At 41.8% G+C, this 21,202-nt stretch overlaps 1 protein-coding gene across 1 annotated transcript; it reads left to right on the top strand.

The window, feature by feature from the left end:
- Window positions 1-557: 557 nt before the first annotated feature.
- Window positions 558-956, top strand: LOC130975197 (uncharacterized). The gene has a single exon (XM_057900020.1). The coding sequence runs from the start codon at window positions 558-560 to the stop codon at window positions 954-956; it is 399 nt and encodes a 132-aa protein (XP_057756003.1).
- The last annotated feature ends 20,246 nt before the right edge of the window (window positions 957-21,202 follow it).

Below are 21,202 nucleotides of genomic sequence, written 5' to 3' on the forward strand. Positions count from 1 at the left end.
ATGAAATGCCTCAACAAATTATGCTTTTCTGTGAAATTTTTGATGTTTGGGGCATTGACTTCATGTGTCTATTTCCAAATTCTAATGGCCACCTTTTTATACTGTTAGCTGTAGATTATGTTTCTAAATGGGTGGAAGCAATTCCTACCCGTACTGATGATGCTACCACTATTGTTTTCTTTGTTAGAAATCATATTATTTGTCGCTTTGGATCACCACGAGCAATCGTGAGCGATCAAGGCACTCACTTTTGTAACAGGAGACTAACAGGTTTACTAAAGAGGCATAGGATAATTCATAAAGTATCAACAGCCTATCACCCCCAGACTAATGTGCAAGCAGATGTGTCTAACAGAGAGATAAAGCGCATACTGCAAAAGGTAGTCAAGCCTCATAGAAAAGACTAGAGCACCAGGCTCCAAGATGCGCTTTGGGCATATCGGACAGCATACAAGACACCAATTGGGATAAGTCCTTTCCGCTTGGTTTACGGAAAGGCCTGTCACCTCCCAGTTGAGTTAGAACACAAGGCTTTCTGGGCAGTAAAGGAGTGCAACATGGACTATGAGAGAGCCGGAGCTGAACGAAAGTTGCAACTGCAAGAATTAGAGAGCCTTCGCCTAGAGGCTTATGAAAACTCCAGGCTGTATAAAGAGAAGGTGAAGGCTGTGCATGACAAGAGCATTAAGAGAAGAGAATTCCAACCTGGGGACTTAGTCCTACTTTACAACTCCAGAATACGACTCATGCCAGGCATGCTGAGATCCAGATGGGATGGTCCCTATCGAGTAGAAAAGGTGAAACCATACGGAGTCTTTCACTTGAGCCATCCTTCAAGCTCTGAACTTATCAAGGTCAATGGACAGCGCTTGAAGTTATTCCATGGCGAAACGATGGCGAAAAACCAGGAACTAGAGATCTTCTTCTTGGAAGATCCGCCCACAGCAGAAGATTGAGCTAGTGGAGCGTCCAACTTAAGGACGTTAAAGCAAAGTGCTGGGTGGGAGACAACCCACCATAGTATGATCGTTCCTCCCCTCTCCTTACCTTCCTTTGTCAATAACTCCTCTCAATACTAACGCCTATATTCTGTATCTCATCCGCATATTGCATACTGCATAAAAAAAAAGGGGTCAAGGCATGCGACGCGCTCGCGTCATAGTGCCTTCGCATCATTAAAGAAAAGGAACAGAGAGTTGCACAGGTATGTGGCTGGAGGCATGCCCCTGGCACCATTTGACCCACGCGTCCGCGTGGATGACGCACTCACGTCATTTGTAAAATGGCCTCCCCACGCGAACGCGTGGCTCTGCAATTCGACGTAAAAGAATGTATGGTAGTGAGTTGTGCTAGAGCCGGGCTACACTTGTGCTAGTCGCACAAGTCTAGCCACACAAACGCGTGCCCCACGCGTCTGCGGCATTTTCTCAATCTGACCATCCACGCAATCGCGTCAACCACGCGACCGCGTCACCCTGAAATTTGGCAAAAACATGTTTCACACAGAGAGTTGTGCGAGCGCGAAGCTACCCTCACGCCCTAGCGCAAATCATATCTGATAAACCCCATTTTTAGGGTTTATCTTGTACTAAATTTAGAGTATTTTGATGACTTTTTCTCGCATTTAGCCTATGAATTGGCATGGTTTTGTTATCTCTCCCGTATTTGTGCTTAAGTGTAAAAACATGCTTTTTAAGCCTTTAATTTGATAATTTTAATTCATCCTTGATTTCATAAGATGCCTTGATGTGTTTGCTAGTAATCTCAGGTTGAAATAGGCTAGACATGGATCAAGGGAGCAAGGAAGAAAGCATGGAAGTGGAGAGAAGCACAAAAACCAAAGAATTGATCTTGACCAAGCACGCGCACGCGCACAAGGCGCTCGCGCGCACATTGCAGAATCGGCCAGCGACGCGCACGCGTAACATGCGCGCACGCGTCGATGACCGCACATGACTTCATTAAAGCAACACGTCCCTGGCGATTTGAGAGGGTTTCTGAACCCATTTTGGCGCCAATTACTGATAGAAAGGAATAAAAGAATCAAGGATTGAAGGAGGAAGACATTAGATGTTAGTTACCATTAGTCATAGCTTTAGTTTAGAGTAGTTTAGAGAGAGAAGCTCTCACTTCTCTCTAGGATTAGGATTAGGTTAATCTCTCCTCTTAGATCTAGGTTTAATTCATGCTTCAATTCACTTTTCCTTCATCAAGTTCTAATCTTCCCCTCTTCCTCTTTCTAGTTATGTACTTTAATAATTGTAATTCTTCATTTTGTTTTGGATAGATTGTTGTTCATTTGTTTTCTTTCAATAATGCAATTTGAGGTAATTCATGATAATTGTGATTTCCTTGATTGTTGTTGTTAAATTCTTTGTAATAATTGTTGTTAGATTTCATTCTTGTTGTTGATTTACTATGCTTTCCTTTTGTGCCTTCCAAGTGTTTGATGAAATGCTTGGTTGAGTCCTAGTGTAGATTTTGTTCCTCTTGGCCTAGGTAGAGTAATTAGTGACTCTTGAGTTATCTAATTCCCTTGTTGATTGATAATTAGAAGTTGCTAATTGATTTGAATGTCTCTAAAGCTAGTCATTCCTTTAGGAGTTGATTAGAACTTGAGGAATCAAATTGATTCATCCACTTGACTTCCCTCCATGGTTAGAGGTTAACTAAGTGGTAGCAATGAACAATTCTTATCACAATTGAGAAGGATAACTAGGATAGGACTTCTAATTTTCATACCTTGCCAAGAGCCTTTTATAGTTGTTAGTTTATTTTCATTGCCATTTACTTTTCATGCTTCTTATCCAAAACCCCAAAATAACTCATAACCAATAACAAGACACTTTATTGTAATTCCTAGGGAGAACGACCCGAGGTCCAATACTTCGGTTTATAAATTTAGGGGTTTGTACTTGTGACAAACAACTTTTTGTATAAAAGGGTTATTGTTGGTTTAGAAACTATACTTTACAACGAGATTTCATTAGTGAAATTCTAAACCGTCAAAAATCTATTCATCAAAATGGCACCGTTGCTGGGGAATGCAATGGTGTTATGTTATTGGTTATTGTACATATGTGAATAGTGTGAATATCTTGCTTTTTGCCTTATTTGCTAGTTGTAGAATTTTATTTTCTCTTTCCACCATGAATTCTCACTTTGGCTATGAGTGTGATTACAACTATGTTGTAGGAGATGAGAACTTCAATGAGAATGTGTATCAAGGTTGGAACAATCAAAGGTGGGAGGAGCCATATGCATATGATCAATCCTCTTGGCAACAACCCCCACCAATGCACTATGAAGAAGAGCCATTCTATGATGCATACCAATCAAATGGCTATGGTGAATCTCCTTGTGATTTTCAACAATCACCATCATATGCCTATGAATCTCAACCTCAACATAGCCCTCAACCATTCTCACAAGCCTTTCCATACCAAGCACCTTCCTATGATCCATATCCATCATATGATTAATCATCCATACCATATTCTTATGACCATTATGAGCAAGAACCTTTAGAACCACCACAACTCTATCAAGATTACTCCCAAGAACCACCCTCTTACCATAAACCCTCTCTCCAAAATGATGAACCGTCCTACCCACCACAAGCCCCAATAAACGATCCTCCCACTTTGTTACTTCAAGGACAAGAAGCCATGAAGCGGGATACACTTGAGTTTGTGACCAATTTGAACAAGGTGGTGCACACTCTAGCCCACCAATATTTGAAGACTCAAGGTAATTCCGTAACCACATGTGAAAGGTCAAAAGAAGAGCAAAGTATGAAGGAGGAATTGGAAAATTCGGTGGAAAAGGAGGAATCAAATTTTGTGTTGGAACAATTGGAGGGGCCTATGATCATTGAAGAAAAGGAAGAAGTGGTTGAAGAATTAGGAGATGTTGAAGTTCCATGGGAATGTAGCATCACGGAGCACTCTTCCAAAAAGCTTGATATTGATGTTGAGGAGGGTGTGCAACCTCCAAGGCATATCATCGTTGGAGACTTGGAAGAAGCTTATCAAGAGATGGATTCAATCATGGATGAATTTCTCTCTACAATGGAACTCTCTCCCATTGGACATAAAGTTGAAGTTATAAAAGAGTGTGCACAACCTCCCAAGGAAGACGAAAGTGGCATGGTGTATATTGAAATTGAAGAATATGAAGAGGTTGATCAAGAGATGGATTTACTCATCAATGAATTCCTATCAAAAATTGAATCACCTCCCATTGGGCAAGATGAAGTTCTTGAAGACAACACCAGGCCAAGTAAAAGGAAAGAGGTTGAAATTGAAGAGCACAAGGAAGTGGACCTTGCATTGTCTAAGTGTGGGGAAACCTCCCTACCCAAGTTACCATCGAATACAACATTTAAGTGGGTAAAATCTCTATCTCTAAGCTTTAACTTCTCACTTGAATATGGTTTAATTGAAAATGATGGTCAACTTCGAGCTCTTTGTGGAGTTAGGAATAAGAGAGAGTTGTGTAGTGGTTGGAAATTCGGTATAAAAATCATAAAGGCCAAGACTCTAAGGTATAGGAATGAGGATGGAACGGAAATCTCCGTATATGGGTCTAGAAGGAAGCATTGGTGGAATAAAGAGAATTCTATGTGTCAATCACCCTTATGTCAACCACCCGTACGGAAAAATCATGAAACTCAACTAACGGATGGGTGTGAAGATAAGATATGGGATCCCGGTTCACTATGTGAAGACCAACTATGGGGACTCATATCTTGGGTAGAACTTTGCCCAAGCTTGATGAAAATGGTTGGAATTTCTGTCAACCAATTGAGAAGCAAAGATCCTTGGAGATTCAAGGATGAGTACAAACATAAGCCACCATGACAATAAGCTCCTCAAAATGTCCAACTTAAGAACTTAAACTAAAAGTGCTAGGTGGGAGACACCCCACCATGGTAAACTCTTTCCATTCTCTTTTAAATTTGCTTAATAAGTGATTTGAGTTACCATTTTAGGTAGATGTTTCATATAAATTTGTTTGTACAACTTAATTGTTAGTATATTCACATGTATGTTGTGTTTAGTAGTAGATGAATAATATCAAATTGCATTTTTGTGAATTGCATTTTTGTGTTTAGTAGTAGATGAATAAAGAGTTGTGAGCAGTATGGGGAGCACCTGAGCATAATTTTTTTTCTACTTAAAAAAAAAAAAGAGGGGGGGTGGACGCGCGCGCACAATGTATGCGCACGCGTCCCTGAGCGGATGTATCATCACCCACATTCCAGAGAGTTGGGCCTCTCTTGGGCAACCACTATGCCCTGAGCCCAACATGACCCACGCTGACGCGGACTACGTGCGTGCGCGCCAATCATTAGAACAAGGAAGTGCACGCGGACGCGCACCTGCCGCGTCCGCGTCGATCTGCTGCTGCAAAATTTTGAGCCAAGCACCAGAGAGTTGTGCTGGATCTGGGCCAACCTTAAGCCTCTAGCCCAACTCAATCTGCGTGGACGCGCACTCGCCGCGTGCGCACCCATATGTCTAAAAGTGGAATAGACGCGAGCGCACGCATCGCGCTAGCGCACCTTACGACAATTCCTCAATATACACGAACGCGCACTTGCCGTGTGATGAGCGGATAATTTGTACGCTTTTTGGCATTATTTTTAGTATGTTTTCAGTATCTTTTAGTTAGTTTTTAGTATATTTTTATTAGTTTTTAGTTAAAAATTCACTTTTCTGGACTTTACTATGAGTTTGTGTGTTTTTCTGTGATTTCAGGTATTTTCTGACTGAAATTGAAGGTTCTGAGCAAAAATCTGATTCAGAGACTGAAAAGGACTGCAGATGCTGTTGGATTCTGACCTCCCTGCACTCGAAGTGGATTTTCTGGAGCTACAGAAGTCTAATTGGCGCGCTCTCAACGGCATTGGAAAGTAGACATCCTGGGCTTTCCAGCAATATATGATAGTCCATACTTTGCCCAAGATTTGATGGCCCAAATCCGCGTAGCAAATCGGCCTCAGAAATTCCAGCGTTAAACGCCGGAACTGGCATAAAACTTGGAGTTAAACGCCCAAACTGGCATGAAAGCTGGCGTTTAACTCCAGAAAAGGTCTCTACACGAAAATGCTTCATTGCTCAGCCCAAGCACACACCAAGTGGGCCCGGAAGTGGATTTTTCTGTCATTTACTCATTTCTGTAAACCTTAGGATACTAGTTTACTATTAATAGGATCTTTTGACATTGTATCTGTACCTCATAACATTTTTACACATTTCATTGTATACCTTCCACGGCATGAGTCTCTAAACCCCATGGTTGGGGGTGAGGAGCTCTGCTGTGTCTTGATGGATTAATGCAATTACTACTGTTTCTTATTCAATCATGCTTGCTTCCATTCTAAGATATCACTTGCTCTTAACCCGGATGAATGTGATGATCCGTGACACTCATCATCATTCTCAACTATGAACATGTGCCTGACAACCACCCCTGTTCTACTTTAGATTGAGTAGATATCTCTTGGATTCCTTAACCAGAATCTTCGTGGTATAAGCTAGAACTGATGGCGGCATTCAAGAGAATCCGGAAGGTCTAAACCTTGTCTGTGGTATTCTGAGTAGGATTCAATGACTGAATGACTGTGACGTGCTTCAAACTCCTAGCAGGCGGGGCGTTAGTGACAGACGCAAAAGGATCGATGGATTCTATTCCGGCCTGACCGAGAACCGACAGCTGATTAGCCATGCTGTGACAGAGCATAGGAACATTTTCACTGAGAGGATGGGAGGTAGCCACTGACAACGGTGAAACCCTACATACAGCTTGCCATGGAAGGAGCCTTGCGTGTTTGATGAAGAAGGCAGTAGGAAAGCAGAGATTCAGAAGATGGAGCATCTCCAAAGCCTCAACCTATTCTCCATTACTGCTGAACAAGTAATCATTTTATGTTCTTTTGCTTTTTACAATCAATCCTGATAATTTTTAATATCCTGACTAAGATTTACAAGATAACCATAGCTTGCTTCAAGCCGACAATCTCCGTGGGATCGACCCTTGCTCACGCAAGGTATTACTTGGACGACCCAGTGCACTTGCTGGTTAGTTGTGCGGGATTGCAAAAGTGTGATTGCAATTTCGTGCACCAAGTTTTTGGCGCCGTTGCCGGGGATTGTTCGAGTTTGGACAACTGACGGCTTATCTTGTTGCTTAGATTAGGACTGTTTATTTGTGTTGGTTTAGAGTCTTTTAGTTGAGTCTAGTTTCATATTTTAAGTTTGGTGTCTTTTGCATGCTTTTATTTTTCTCTTGATTTTCGTTTTTGCATGTTCTTAGTCCCTTTTTGATTCATAAAAATTCTAAGTTTGGTGTTCTCTTTGTGTTTTTCCTTTAAAATTTTCGAAAATTAGTGTTTGATTTTCTAAAAATTTTAAGTTTGGTGTCTTTTTGTGTTTTTCTCTTTCCTCTTTTCAAAAATCAAATCTTTTTCATAAAAATTTTTTCAATCATATCTTTCTAATTGCTATTTTCAAAATCTTTTTAATTAACTATTTGATTCAGTTCTCAATTTGCTTTGATCTTATTTTCTTTTTGATTTTCGAATTTCTATCTTAATTTTCTTTTATTTTATTTTAATTTTTTTCGTTTATTTCAAAAAAAAAAAAACAAAATTTATCTGTTTGCAATCATTATCATTTCCCTTTTATCCATTATGGACCTAAGAGGGATTGATCAGTCCAAAAGGACTCTGGGGTCATATGCTAACCCCATTACAGCTGCATATGGGAGTAGCATCTGTACACCTCCCATCAAAGCAAGCAGCTTTGAGCTAAATCCTCAACTCATTATCATAGTGCAGCAAAATTGCCAGTATTCCGGTCTTCCACAGGAAGAAACTACTGAGTTTCTGGCACAGTTCTTACAAATTGCTGACACAGTACATGATAAAGAGGTAGATCAGGATGTCTACAGACTATTACTGTTTCCATTTGCTGTAAAGGATCAAGCTAAAAGGTGGTTGAATAACCAACCTACAGCAAGCATAAAGACATGGAAACAGTTGTCAGACAAATTCCTGAATCATTTTTACCCTCCAAAGAGGATGACACAGCTAAGGCTGGACATCCAAGGCTTTAAACAAGAGGATAATGAATCCCTTTATAATGCCTGGGAGAGGTATAGAGGTATGCTTAGAAAATGCCCCTCTGAAATGTTTTCAGAGTGGGTACAGTTAGACATCTTCTACTATGGGCTTACAGAAAAAGCTCAGATGTCTTTAGACCACTCAGCTGGTGGATCCATACACATGAGAAAGACAATTGAAGAAGCTCAAGAGCTTATAGACACTGTTGCTAGAAACCAATACTTATATTCTAGCAATGAGTTCGTTCCAAAGGAGGAAGTCATGGCATTAGTCACTGATCCTAATCCCCAGGAACAGATGAATGAGCTTAATCAACAATTGCTCCTGATGACAGAACAGTTAGCAGAATTTAAAGAAATGCTCCATGATACTAAGGTTGCTAACAAGAACATAGAACTGCAGTTGAATCAAGCAAAACAGCAAATATCTAAACAAATAACAGAAGAATGTCAAGCAGTTCAACTGAGGAGTGGGAGAACACTGAATACCACTGCTCAAAAGAGCAAAAAGCCAAACAGGGAACAATTGACAGAGGATAACCAAACCACTGTTCAAAATCCCTCTGAGGACAGTAAGAGCCCAGAGAGGAATGTTATTGGCGTTCAAACGCCAGAAAGGGAAGGAAAGTTGGCGTTAAACGCCCATTCCTTGCCCAGTTCTGGCGTTCAAACGCCAGAAAAGGGAGAGAAGTTGGCGTTTAATGCCCAAACTTCACTGATGAGCGGATAATTTGTACGCTTTTTGGCATTGTTTTTAGTATGTTTTTAGTATGATCTAGTTAGTTTTTAGTATATTTTTATTAGTTTTTAGCAAAAATTCACTTTTCTGGACTTTACTATGAGTTTGTGTGTTTTTCTGTGATTTCAGGTATTTTCTGGCTGAAATTGAGGGACCTGAGCAAAAATCTGATCCAGAGACTAAAAAGGACTGCAGATGCTGTTGGATTCTGACCTCCCTGCACTCGAAGTGGATTTTCTGGAGCTACAGAAGCCCAATTGGCGCGCTCTCAATGGCGTTGGAAAGTAGACATCCTGGGCTTTCCAGCAATATATGATAGTCCATACTTTGCCCAAGATTTGATGGCCCAAGCCGGCGTTCAAAGTCACCCTCAGGAATTCCAGCGTTAAACGCCGGAACTGGCACCTAAATGGGAGTTAAACGCTCAAACTGGCATAAAAGCTGGCGTTTAACTCCAAGAAGAGTCTCTACACGAAAATGCTTCATTGCTCAGCCCAAGCACACACCAAGTGGGCCCGGAAGTGGATTTTTATGTCATTTACTCATCTCTGTACACCCTAGGCTACTAGTTTTCTATAAGTAGGACCTTTTACTATTGTATTTTCATCTTTTGATCATGTTTTTATGATTGAACCCTCTTTGGGAGGCTGGCCATTCGGCCATGCCTAGACCTTGTTCTTATGTATTTTCAACGGTGGAGTTTCTACACACCATAGATTAAGGTGTGGAGCTCTGCTGTACCTCGAGTATTAATGCAATTACTATTGTTCTTCTATTCAATTCCGCTTGTTCTTTGTCCAAGATATCACTTGTTCTTCAACTTGATGAATGTGATGATCCGTGACACTCATCATCATTCTCACTCATGAACAAAGTGACTGACAACCACTCTTGTTCTACAAGCATACGAGGCTCTAGTGAATATCTCTTGGATTCTTTAACCGGAATCTTCGTGGTATAGGCAAGAACTGATGGCGGCATTCAAGAGAATCCGGAAGGTCTAACCTTGTCTGTGGTATTCTGAGTAGGATTCAATGATTGAATGACTGTGACGTGCTTCAAACTCCTGAAGGCGGGGCGTTAGTGACAGACGCAAAAGAATCACTGGATTCTATTCCGGCCTGATTGAGAACCGACAGATGGATAGCCGTGCCGTGACAGGGTGCGTTGAACATTTCCAATGAGAGGATGGGAGGTAGCCACTGACAACGGTGAAACCCTTGCATAAGCTTGCCATGGAAAGGAGTAAGAAGGATTGGATGAAGACTGTAGGAAAGCAGAGAGACGGAAGGGAAGGCATCTTCATACGCTTGTCTGAAGCTCTCACCAATGATATACATAAGTATCTCTATCTTTATCATTATGCTTTATTCATCATCTATACCCATTTGAGTATGCCTGACTGAGATTTACAAGGTGACCATAGCTTGCTTCATAGCAACAATCTCCGTGGGATCGACCCTTGCTCACGCAAGGTATTACTTGGACGACCCAGTGCACTTGCTGGTTAGTTGTGCAAAGTTGTGTAGTGAATCACAATTTCGCGCACCATTCACCCATTCCTGGCGTTCAAACGCCAAGGGAAGATCAGACACCTGAGAGTGCTGATAATCACCCCTCTAACAAGACTTCTTCAACCACTTCTGTAAGGAATAAACCTGCAGCATCTAAGGTTGAAGAATATCAAGCCAAGATGCCTTATCCTCAGAAACTCCGCAAAGCGGAACAGGATAAGCAATTTGCCCGCTTTGCAGACTATCTAAGGACTCTTGAAATAAAGATTCCGTTTGCAGAGGCACTTGAGCAAATACTTTCTTATGCTAAGTTCATGAAAGAGATCTTAAGTCATAAGAAGGATTGGAGAGAAACTGAAAAAGTGTTTCTCACTGAAGAATGCAGTGCAGTCATTCTGAAAAGCTTACCAGAAAAGCTTCAAGATCCTGGAAGCTTTATGATACCATGCACATTAGAAGGTGCTTGCACCAAGACAGCTCTATGTGATCTTGGAGCAAGCATCAATCTAATACCTGCATCCACTATCAGAAAGCTTGGGTTGGCTGGAGAAGTCAAACCAACCAGGATATGCCTCCAACTTGCTGATGGCTCCATTAAACACCCATCAGGCATAATAGAGGACATGATTGTCAAGGTTGGGCCCTTTGCCTTTCCCACTGACTTTGGGTGCTGGAAATGGAGGAGCACAAGAGTGCAACTCTCATTCTAGGAAGACCTTTCCTAGAAACTGAACGAACCCTCATTGATGTACAAAGAGGGGAAGTAACCCTCAGAGTCAATGAGGATGAGTTCAAGTTGAATGCTGTAAAAGCTATGCAGTATCCAGACACACCAAATGACTGCATGGGCGCTGACATTATTGACTCTCTGGTAGAAGAGATCAATATGGCTGAAAGCCTAGAATCAGAGCTTGAGGACATCTTCAAAGATGCTCAACCTGATCAAGAAGAACTAGAGGAAGCAAAGGAATTTTCGAAAATTCCTCAGGAGGAGGATAAACCTCCCAAACCTGAACTCAAACCTCTACCACCTTCCCTGAAGTACACATTTCTGGGAGAGGGTGACACTTTTCCAGTAATCATAAGCTCTGCTTTGAATCCACAGGAAGAGGAAGCACTGATTCAAGTGCTAAGGACACACAAGACAGCTTTTGGGTGGTCCATAAGTGATCTTAAGGGCATTAGCCCAGCTAGATGCATGCACAAAATCCTGTTGGAGGATGATGCCAAACCAGTGGTTCAACCATAGAGGAGGCTAAATCCAGCCATGAAGGAGGTGGTGCAGAAAGAGGTCACTAAATTACTAGAGGCTGGGATTATTTATCCTATTTCTGATAGCCCCTGGGTGAGCCCTGTCCAAGTTGTCCCCAAAAAGGGAGGCATGACAGTGGTTCATAATGAAAAAAATGAACTGGTTCCTACAAGAACAGTCACAGGGTGGCGCATGTGTATTGACTACAGAAGGCTCAATACAGCCACCAGAAAGGATCATTTTCCTTTACCATTCATAGACCAAATGCTAGAAAGACTAGCTGGTCATGATTACTACTGCTTTTTGGATGGCTATTCAGGCTACAACCAAATTGCAGTAGATCCTCAGGACCAAGAGAAAACAGCATTTACTTGCCCTTCTGGCGTGTTTGCCTACAGAAGGATGCCTTTTGGTCTGTGCAATGCACCTGCAACCTTTCAGAGGTGCATGCTCTCTATCTTCTCAGATATGGTAGAGAAATTTCTGGAAGTCTTCATGGATGACTTCTCAGTGTATGGAGACTCATTCAGCTCCTGTCTTAACCACCTAGCACTTGTCCTGAAAAGATGCCAAGAGACTAACCTGGTTTTAAACTGGGAGAAATGTCACTTTATGGTGACTGTGGGAATTGTCCTTGGGCACAAAATTTCAAGCAGGGGAATAGAGGTGGATAAGGCAAAGGTAGAGGTAATTGAAAAATTACCACCACCTGCCAATGTTAAGGCAATCAGAAGCTTTCTGGGGCATGCAGGATTTTATAGAAGGTTTATAAAGGATTTTTCGAAAATTGCAAAACCTTTGAGTAACCTGCTAGCTGCTGACACGCCATTTGTGTTTGACACACAGTGTCAGCAGGCGTTTGAGACCCTGAAAGCTAAACTGGTCACAGCACCAGTCATCTCTACACCAGATTGGGCATTACCATTTGAATTAATGTGTGATGCCAGTGATCATGCCATTGGTGCAGTGTTGGGACAGAGGCATAACAAACTTCTGCATGTCATTTATTATGCTAGCCGTGTTCTAAATGATGCACAGAAGAATTACACAACCACAGAAAAAGAATTACTTGCAGTGGTTTATGCCATTGACAAGTTTAGATCTTATCTAGTAGGGTCCAAGGTGGTTGTGTACACTGACCATGCTGCTCTTAAATACTTACTCACAAAGCAGGATTCAAAACCCAGGCTAATAAGATGGGTGTTGCTTCTGCAAGAGTTTGATATAGAAATAAGAGACAGAAAAGGGATAGAGAACCAAGTAGCTGATCATCTGTCCCGAATAGAACCAGTAGCTGGGGCGTCCCTCCCTTCTACTGAGATCTCTGAGACTTTCCCAGATGAGCAACTCTTTGCCATTCAGGAAGCTCCATGGTTTGCAGATATGGCAAACTATAAAGCTGTGAGGTTCATACCCAAGGAGTACAGCAATGTGCAAAGAAAGAAATTAATTTCAGATGCCAAGTACTACCTCTGGGTTGAACCATATCTCTTTAAGAGATGTGCTGACGGAGTAATCCGCAGATGCGTACCCAGAGAAGAAGCACAAAGGATCCTATGGCACTGCCATGGATCACAATATGGAGGACATTTTGGAAGTGAGCGAACAGCCACTAAAGTCCTCCAGTGTGGCTTCTACTGGCCTACTCTCTATAAAGATTCCCGAGAGTTTGTGCGTAACTGTGACAGTTGCCAAAGAGCTGGTAACCTGCCTCACGGATATGCCATGCCTCAACAAGGGATATTAGAGATAGAATTGTTTGATGTATGGGGAATTGACTTCATGGGGCCATTTCCACCATCATACTCAAACACTTACATTCTGGTGGCGGTGGACTATGTATCTAAGTGGGTAGAAGCAATTACTACACCCACTAATGATACCAAGACCGTGCTAAAATTCCTCCAGAAACACATCTTCAGCAGATTTGGTGTTCCCAGAGTACTAATCAGTGATGGGGGCTCTCATTTCTGCAACAAACAGCTATACTCTGCTATGGTTAGATATGGAATCAGCCATAAAGTAGCAACTCCGTATCATCCACAGACAAATAGGCAAGCTGAAGTCTCTAACAGAGAGCTAAAAAGAATCCTAGAACGGACTGTGATAGCCCGAAGAAAGGATTGGGCAAAGAGCTTGGATGATGCTCTGTGGGCATACAGAACAGCATTCAAGACTCCTATAGGAACTTTTCCATACCAACTGGTGTATGGGAAGGCCTGTCATTTGCCTGTGGAACTGGAACATAAAGCCTACTGGGCAACCAGATTCCTAAACATGGATGCTCAGTTAGCTGGTGAAAAAAGATTGCTCCAGTTAAATGAGCTAGAGGAGTTCAGACTCGATGCCTTTGAAAATGCAAAAATTTATAAGGAAAAGGCAAAGAAGTGGCATGACAAGAAATTGTCAACCAGAGTCTTTGAGCCAGGACAAAAAGTTCTGCTCTTCAACTCCAGGCTCAAATTGTTCCCAGGAAAACTCAAATCCCGGTGGAGGGGTCCGTATGTGATCACAGGAGTGTCACCATATGGATATGTTGAGCTTCAGGATATTGATTCTGACAGAAAGTTCATTGTTAACGGACAGAGAATCAAGCATTATCTTGAAGGCAATTTTGAGCAGGAATGCTCAAAACTGAGACTTGAGTGATTCTCAGTGAAGGTCCAGCTAAAGACAGTAAAGAAGCGCTTGCTGGGAGGCAACCCAGTCATTAGGAGGTTATATGATTTGTTCTTACAGAGGCAAGTATCAAAAATGAAGGAATTCACAGAGTTACAGAAGGATTCAGCTCAAAAAGCAGAGAAAATGAGCTTACTGGCGAAAAAACGCCAGTAAGGGACATTTTGGGCGTTAAACGCTAGAATGGGTACCATTCTGGGCGTTTAACGCCAGGAATGGTGCCATTTTGGGCGTTAAACGCCAGAATGGGCACCATTCTGGGCGTTTAACGCCAGGTGTGCAGCATCCTGGGCGTTTCGAAAAACGCCCAGTGATAAAGGATTTCTGGCGTTTAACGCCAGCCAGGGCACCTGGCTGGGCGTTAAACGCCCAAAAGGGGCAACAAATGGGCGTTAAACGCCAGAATGGGTGCCATTCTGGGCGTTTAACGCCAGCAAGGTGGGGGGACCACAATTTTGTTTTCAAATCAAATTTTTTCAAACTTTCCTTTTCTTACCCATACTTTTCTACAAAATCACACTTCAATCATTCATCATTCACTTTCAAATCTTCAAAAATCAAAACCATTCTTCAAATTTATTTCAAATCAATTACAAACATTGTTCAAAAATTTCACCCTTTTCTCAAATTCTTTCCATATCTTCTCAAATCTCCTTTCAAATTTCTCTCTCTTTTTTCGAAAACTCCCCTCCCCACCTTATAAATACACGTTTGGCTCCCTCTTTCCACCACACCATTCGAATTTCCTCTTCCTCCCTCTCTCTTCCTTCCTTTCTTTTGCTTGAGGACAAGCAAACCTCTAAGTTTGGTGTGCTTTTCCGTGATCACTAAGCCAAGATTCATCAATATCATGGCTCCTAAGGGAAAACAAACCAATTTAAGAGGCAAGAAAGAGAATAATCCAAAGAATCTTTGGAATCAAGAGAAGTTCTTAACCAAAGAACATGAAGACCATTATCACAAAATAATGGGTCTGAGGTCAGTGATCCCGGAAGTAAAATTTGATCTGAAAGAAGATGAATATCCGGGGATCCAAGAGCAAATTCGAAACAGAGGATGGGAAGTTCTAACCAATCCTGAGACAAAGGTTGGAAGGAACATGGTTTAGGAATTCTACTCAAATCTGTGGCTGACAGATAAGCAGAGAATGACTGGAACCGCTTACCATACCTACAGAACCATGGTCAGAGGGAAAGTTATGTACTTCCATCTGGACAAAATAAGAGAAATCTTCAAATTGCCTCAACTGCAAGATGATCGTGACTCCTTTAATAGGAGGATGGTGAGAGTAGATAAAGGGTTGGATCAAGTTCTAGAGGACATATGCCTCCCTGGAACTAAGTGGATAACCAATTCTAAGGGTGTCCCAAACCAACTCAAGAGGGGAGACCTCAAACCAATTGCAAGAGGTTGGCTAGACTTTATTGGGCGTTCCATATTGCCCACTAGCAACCGTTCAGAGGTCACCATCAAGAGAGCAGTGATGATTCATTGCATTATGCTTGGAAAAGAAGTGGAGGTTCATCATGTGATTGCTTGTGAGATCTACACAATTGCAAATAAAAATTCCACTGAAGCCAAACTGGCTTATCCAAGCTTGATCTCCTTGCTCTGTAAAGAGGCTGGGGTGAAGATGGGAGTAGATGAATTCATACCCATTGAACATCCAATCACCAAGAAGTCAATGGAAGGACAAGTGCAAGACAACTCTATCAAAAGGAGGGCGCAGGAGTTCCTCCCTGAATTTCCTGAAATTGGCTACTGGGCCAGCCTAGAAGCATCTATCACCAAGTTGCAAGAGACTATGGAGCAACTTAAGGAAGAACAGCAGAATCAGAACTGCATGCTCTGCAAATTGCTGAAGGAACAAGAGAAGCAGGGGCGTGAACTCCAAGAGATGAAACGCCAAAAGCTCTCCTCTCAAGCTGAGGGAGCATCCACTTCTCAAAATCAAGGTTGTTGAGTCCTAACTCTGTGAAAACCTCTATCATTAGGAGCCTATGTTTTGCGTTTTTTTTTTGCTTTCTATTTCTAGTTTCATCTTATATTTATTTTCTGAGTCTTGTTCTTAATTCATAATTAATAAAATTTGAAGTTTATGCCTAAAAGCTATGAATGTCCTATGAATCCATCACCTTTCTTAAATGAAAAATGCTTTAATCACAAAAGAACAAGAAGTACAGGATTTCGAAATTTATCCTTGAAACTAGTTGAATTAGTTTGATGTGGTGACAATACTTTTTGTTTTCTGAATGTATGCTTGAACAGTGCATATGTCTTTTGAATTTGTTGTTGTGTGAATGTTAAAATTGTTGGCTCTTGAAAGAATGAGGAGAAAGAGAACTGTTATTGAGGATCTGAAAAATCATCAAATTGATTCTTGAAGCAAGAAAAAGCTAAAAAAAAAAAAATTTCGAAAAAAAAGAGAAGAAAAGAAAAGAGAAGAAAAGAAAAGAGAAGAAAAAGAAAAAGAAAGAAATAAAGTTGTGAACCAAGGCAAAAAGAGTGTGCTTAAGAACCTTGGACACCTCTAATTGGGGACTCTAGCAAAGCTGAGTCACAATCTAAAAAGGTTCACCCAATTATGTGTCTGTGGCATGTATGTATCCGGTGGTAATACTGGAAGACAGAGTGCTTTGGGCCACAGCCAAGACTCATACACTAGCTATGTTCAAGAATCATCATACTTAACTAGGAGAATCAATAACATTATCTGAGTTCTGAGTTCTCATAGATGCCAATCATTCTGGACTTCAAAGGATAGAGTGAGATGCCAAAACTGTTCGGAGGCAAAAAGCTACTAGTCCCGCTCATCTAATTGGAGATATGTTTCTTTGATATTTTGGAGTCTATAGTATATTCTCTTCTTTTTATTCTATTTTGATTTTCAGTTGCTTGGGGACAAGCAACAATTTAAGTTTGGTGTTGTGATGAGCGGATAATTTGTACGCTTTTTGGCATTGTTTTTAGTATGTTTTCAGTATCTTTTAGTTAGTTTTTAGTATATTTTTATTAGTTTTTAGTTAAAAATTCACTTTTCTGGACTTTACTATGAGTTTGTGTGTTTTTCTGTGATTTCAGGTATTTTCTGACTGAAATTGAAGGTTCTGAGCAAAAATCTGATTCAGAGACTGAAAAGGACTACAGATGCTGTTGGATTCTGACCTCCCTGCACTCGAAGTAGATTTTCTGGAGCTACAGAAGCCCAATTGGCGCGCTCTCAACGGCATTGGAAAGTAGACATCCTGGGCTTTCCAGCAATATATGATAGTTTATACTTTGCCCAAGATTTGATGGCCCAAATCGGCGTAGCAAATCGGCCTCAGAAATTCCAGCGTTAAACGCCGGAACTGGCATAAAACTTGGAGTTAAACGCCCAAACTGGCATGAAAGCTGGCGTTTAACTCCAGAAAAGGTCTCTACACGAAAATGCTTCATTGTTCAGCCCAAGCACACACCAAGTGGGCCCGGAAGTGGATTTTTCTGCCATTTACTCATTTCTGTAAACCTTAGGATACTAGTTTACTATTAATAGGATCTTTTGACATTGTATCTGTACCTCATAACATTTTTACACATTTCATTGTATACCTTCCACGGCATGAGTCTCTAAACCCCATGGTTGGGGGTGAGGAGCTCTGCTGTGTCTTGATGGATTAATGCAATTACTACTGTTTCTTATTCAATCATGCTTGCTTCCATTCTAAGATATCACTTGCTCTTAACCCGGATGAATGTGATGATCCGTGACACTCATCATCATTCTCAACTATGAACATGTGCCTGACAACCACCCCTGTTCTACTTTAGATTGAGTAGATATCTCTTGGATTCCTTAACCAGAATCTTCGTGGTATAAGCTAGAACTGATGGCGGCATTCAAGAGAATCCGGAAGGTCTAAACCTTGTCTGTGGTATTCTGAGTAGGATTCAATGACTGAATGACTGTGACGTGCTTCAAACTCCTAGCAGGCGGGGCGTTAGTGACAGACGCAAAAGGATCGATGGATTCTATTCCGGCCTGACCGAGAACCGACAGCTGATTAGCCATGCTGTGACAGAGCATAGGAACATTTTCACTGAGAGGATGGGAGGTAGCCACTGACAACGGTGAAACCCTACATACAGCCTGCCATGGAAGGAGCCTTGCGTGTTTGATGAAGAAGACAGTAGGAAAGCAGAGATTCAGAAGATGGAGCATCTCCAAAGCCTCAACCTATTCTCCATTACTGCTGAACAAGTAATCATTTTATGTTCTTTTGCTTTTTACAATCAATGCTGATAATTTTTAATATCCTGACTAAGATTTACAAGATAACCATAGCTTGCTTCAAGCCGACAATCTCCGTGGGATCGACCCTTGCTCACGCAAGGTATTACTTGGACGACCCAGTGCACTTGCTGGTTAGTTGTGCGGGATTGCAAAAGTGTGATTGCAATTTCGTGCACCACCGTGCGCGTCCCTTATATGATGCTGCCACTCCAAGCGTTTGGCCAGAGAGTTGGGCGTGCGTCAAGCCCACTCTGAGCCTCGAGCCCAACCCAGTGCGCGCACGCGCCGTTGTAAAGTTTGCCCATCCACGCTTGAGTGCGCTGTACGCTCACGCGTAGGTCCTTATTTTCTTCAATGTACGCGAACGCGCACGGTGCGCGCTCGCGTCGATTCAAAAATAGGATAACCCTAATACGCGAAGGGCATTGCGCAGTCGCGCACTCTCTCTTCTCTCTCATCATCTTCTTCTTCCCACCATCAACCTCTGCCGCCGTCACCACCACCGCACGGCTAGCCTCTCTCTCTCTCTCTCCACAAACCAACTCCTACTCGTCTTTTCTCTCTCTCATCCACTCACTCTGCCCTCTGCTCTCTCGCACCAAGCACCACCACTGCTCCGCCACCGTAACCGCCACCCTCCGCGGCGGCGTCCTGCGCCCAGCTCATTTCTCTGCCACCACTACTTCCTAGTTCCATTTCCATTTATTTCACTCTGCCCCAGGTTCCATACTTCAACTCTGTGTTCATTAATTTTCATTACTGTTAGCTACTGCTTAATGATAGTTAGTTAGAGTTTGAAATGTTGCATGTTAGGATTAGTTAGAAATAATTGCGGTTAGGTAGCTAGGACTGGATAGAGGATTCTAAGCCTGATAAGTGCTCCGTTTGTGCTTATATTCTGTTTGATCACTTGTCTGATAAGTGCCAATTTTGAATTGCTCTGTATGCAATCTGTGTTGCCTGGATACTTTCTTATTGCTGCTGTGATTAGTTGATATTGTAATCGTGCTAGTTGTGCTATGTTGCCATCTGGGAACGTCCAATTTTAAGCCGAGATGCTGCCCAATTTTCAAGAAATTTAATTTCATTTTGGCCTTTATTATAATTTTGGACTAATTCTCGTTACTTTTGACTTCCGGGATTGGCCTTGAACATTGTGAATATGAGCCACGACTCCTATTCTCTTTGAGCCTAAATGTCATCATGCCACTAATCCACATTTTTTTAACTCACTAATTTCGTTAGCCATTTAACTTCTACTCACATTTAACCCTCTTTAACCATTCCTTCAAAGGTACGATGATTTCATTGCTTAATGAATAAGAGTTGTTGACTTTAGTAACCATCACATTGTATGCATTTTGTGAATCCTTTTGTTGGCAAGCTTTCTTTCATCATAACACTAACTATCACTCTCACCTCTTACTCACTAACTTGTTTAACCTACTCACTTCATTTCTCTTTACTCGATTCATTAACCATTCCTTTGAGTTATGATGATGAACATGCCTATTCTTTAAAAATTGTGTACTTTGTTGGATGTGTTGATTTCTTGGTTTATATTTCCGCCTATGCTAATTTGCACACCAAGTTTTCAATACTTCATCTTACATCTTGGAGTTGCTTTTAATTGCTATATGCTACATGTTTAATTGCTATCATATTTGTCTTTTTCAGGATGTCAGATAAAGGAAAGGCTATAGCCACTTCCTCCAAGAAAAGAAAACATTCTACACCCTCTCTTCCCTCCATTTACAAGAATTATGCTAAGAATCCTTTCAATGACGAAGAAAAGGAAAATCAACTGTTACCTTCTACTGACCCAACTAAGTTCCCCAATCTTTACTGTGAGCTTCGCCTTTCCAAGTATCGGATGACGAAACTGAATACCGAGAAGAAGCTTGTCCTTCCCAATGATGTACAACGCTCTATTACTAGTCGGATCCTAGAGTTGGGTATGGATTTTGTTGATAGAGATTTGGGGGATATCAATATTTCTTGGGTGAAGGAGTTTTATTGCAACTTCTTCCGTCCCACTTTGGATTCAGTTCAATTGAGGGGTAGAGAGGTCATGATTACTGAGACTGCTATAGAGGAGGCATTGCAGTGCCGACATCTTCCTGATGGCACCTGCGCCCATCAGCAGGCTGAGTTGGCTATTCACAGCATGACCTTTGACTATGAGGCGCTTAAGCGCATGATCGGTTAACCAGATGCTACATGGGTCATGGATGCGAACAACACTAAGCCTAAGGGGATGCTCTTTGCTCAGCTGACTAGAGAGGCCAAGACTTGGCAGATGATATTTGCCCACTGTGTCTTACCCACCACTCACTTCTCTGAGATCCCTATGGAGATGCTACTGCTGATTGGGTGTGTTATGGAGGGGAAGGATGTTTATTTTCCTCGACTGATCTGGCAGTGTATGTGGTGAGCGCATATTCGTGACCTACTTCCATTCCCTACTTTGGTCACTAGTATGGCCGCCATAGCTGAGGTCCCCTGGTTGGATGATGATGTGATACCACCACCCCCAGATGACGATGAGAAGGAGGTTACTATTCCTTGGGGTGGTTGGGTACACGAGAAGCCACCAGCTAGACGCCGTTCCAGGGCTA

The sequence above is a fragment of the Arachis stenosperma genome, chromosome 4 (genome assembly GCF_014773155.1).
Source record: "Arachis stenosperma cultivar V10309 chromosome 4, arast.V10309.gnm1.PFL2, whole genome shotgun sequence".
Taxonomy (NCBI): domain Eukaryota; kingdom Viridiplantae; phylum Streptophyta; class Magnoliopsida; order Fabales; family Fabaceae; genus Arachis; species Arachis stenosperma.

Excerpts from the sequence above, each read along its gene's own strand:
- LOC130975197 (XM_057900020.1), top strand. The coding sequence starts at position 558 with ATGGACTATGAGAGAGCCGGAGCTGAACGAAAGTTGCAACTGCAAGAA.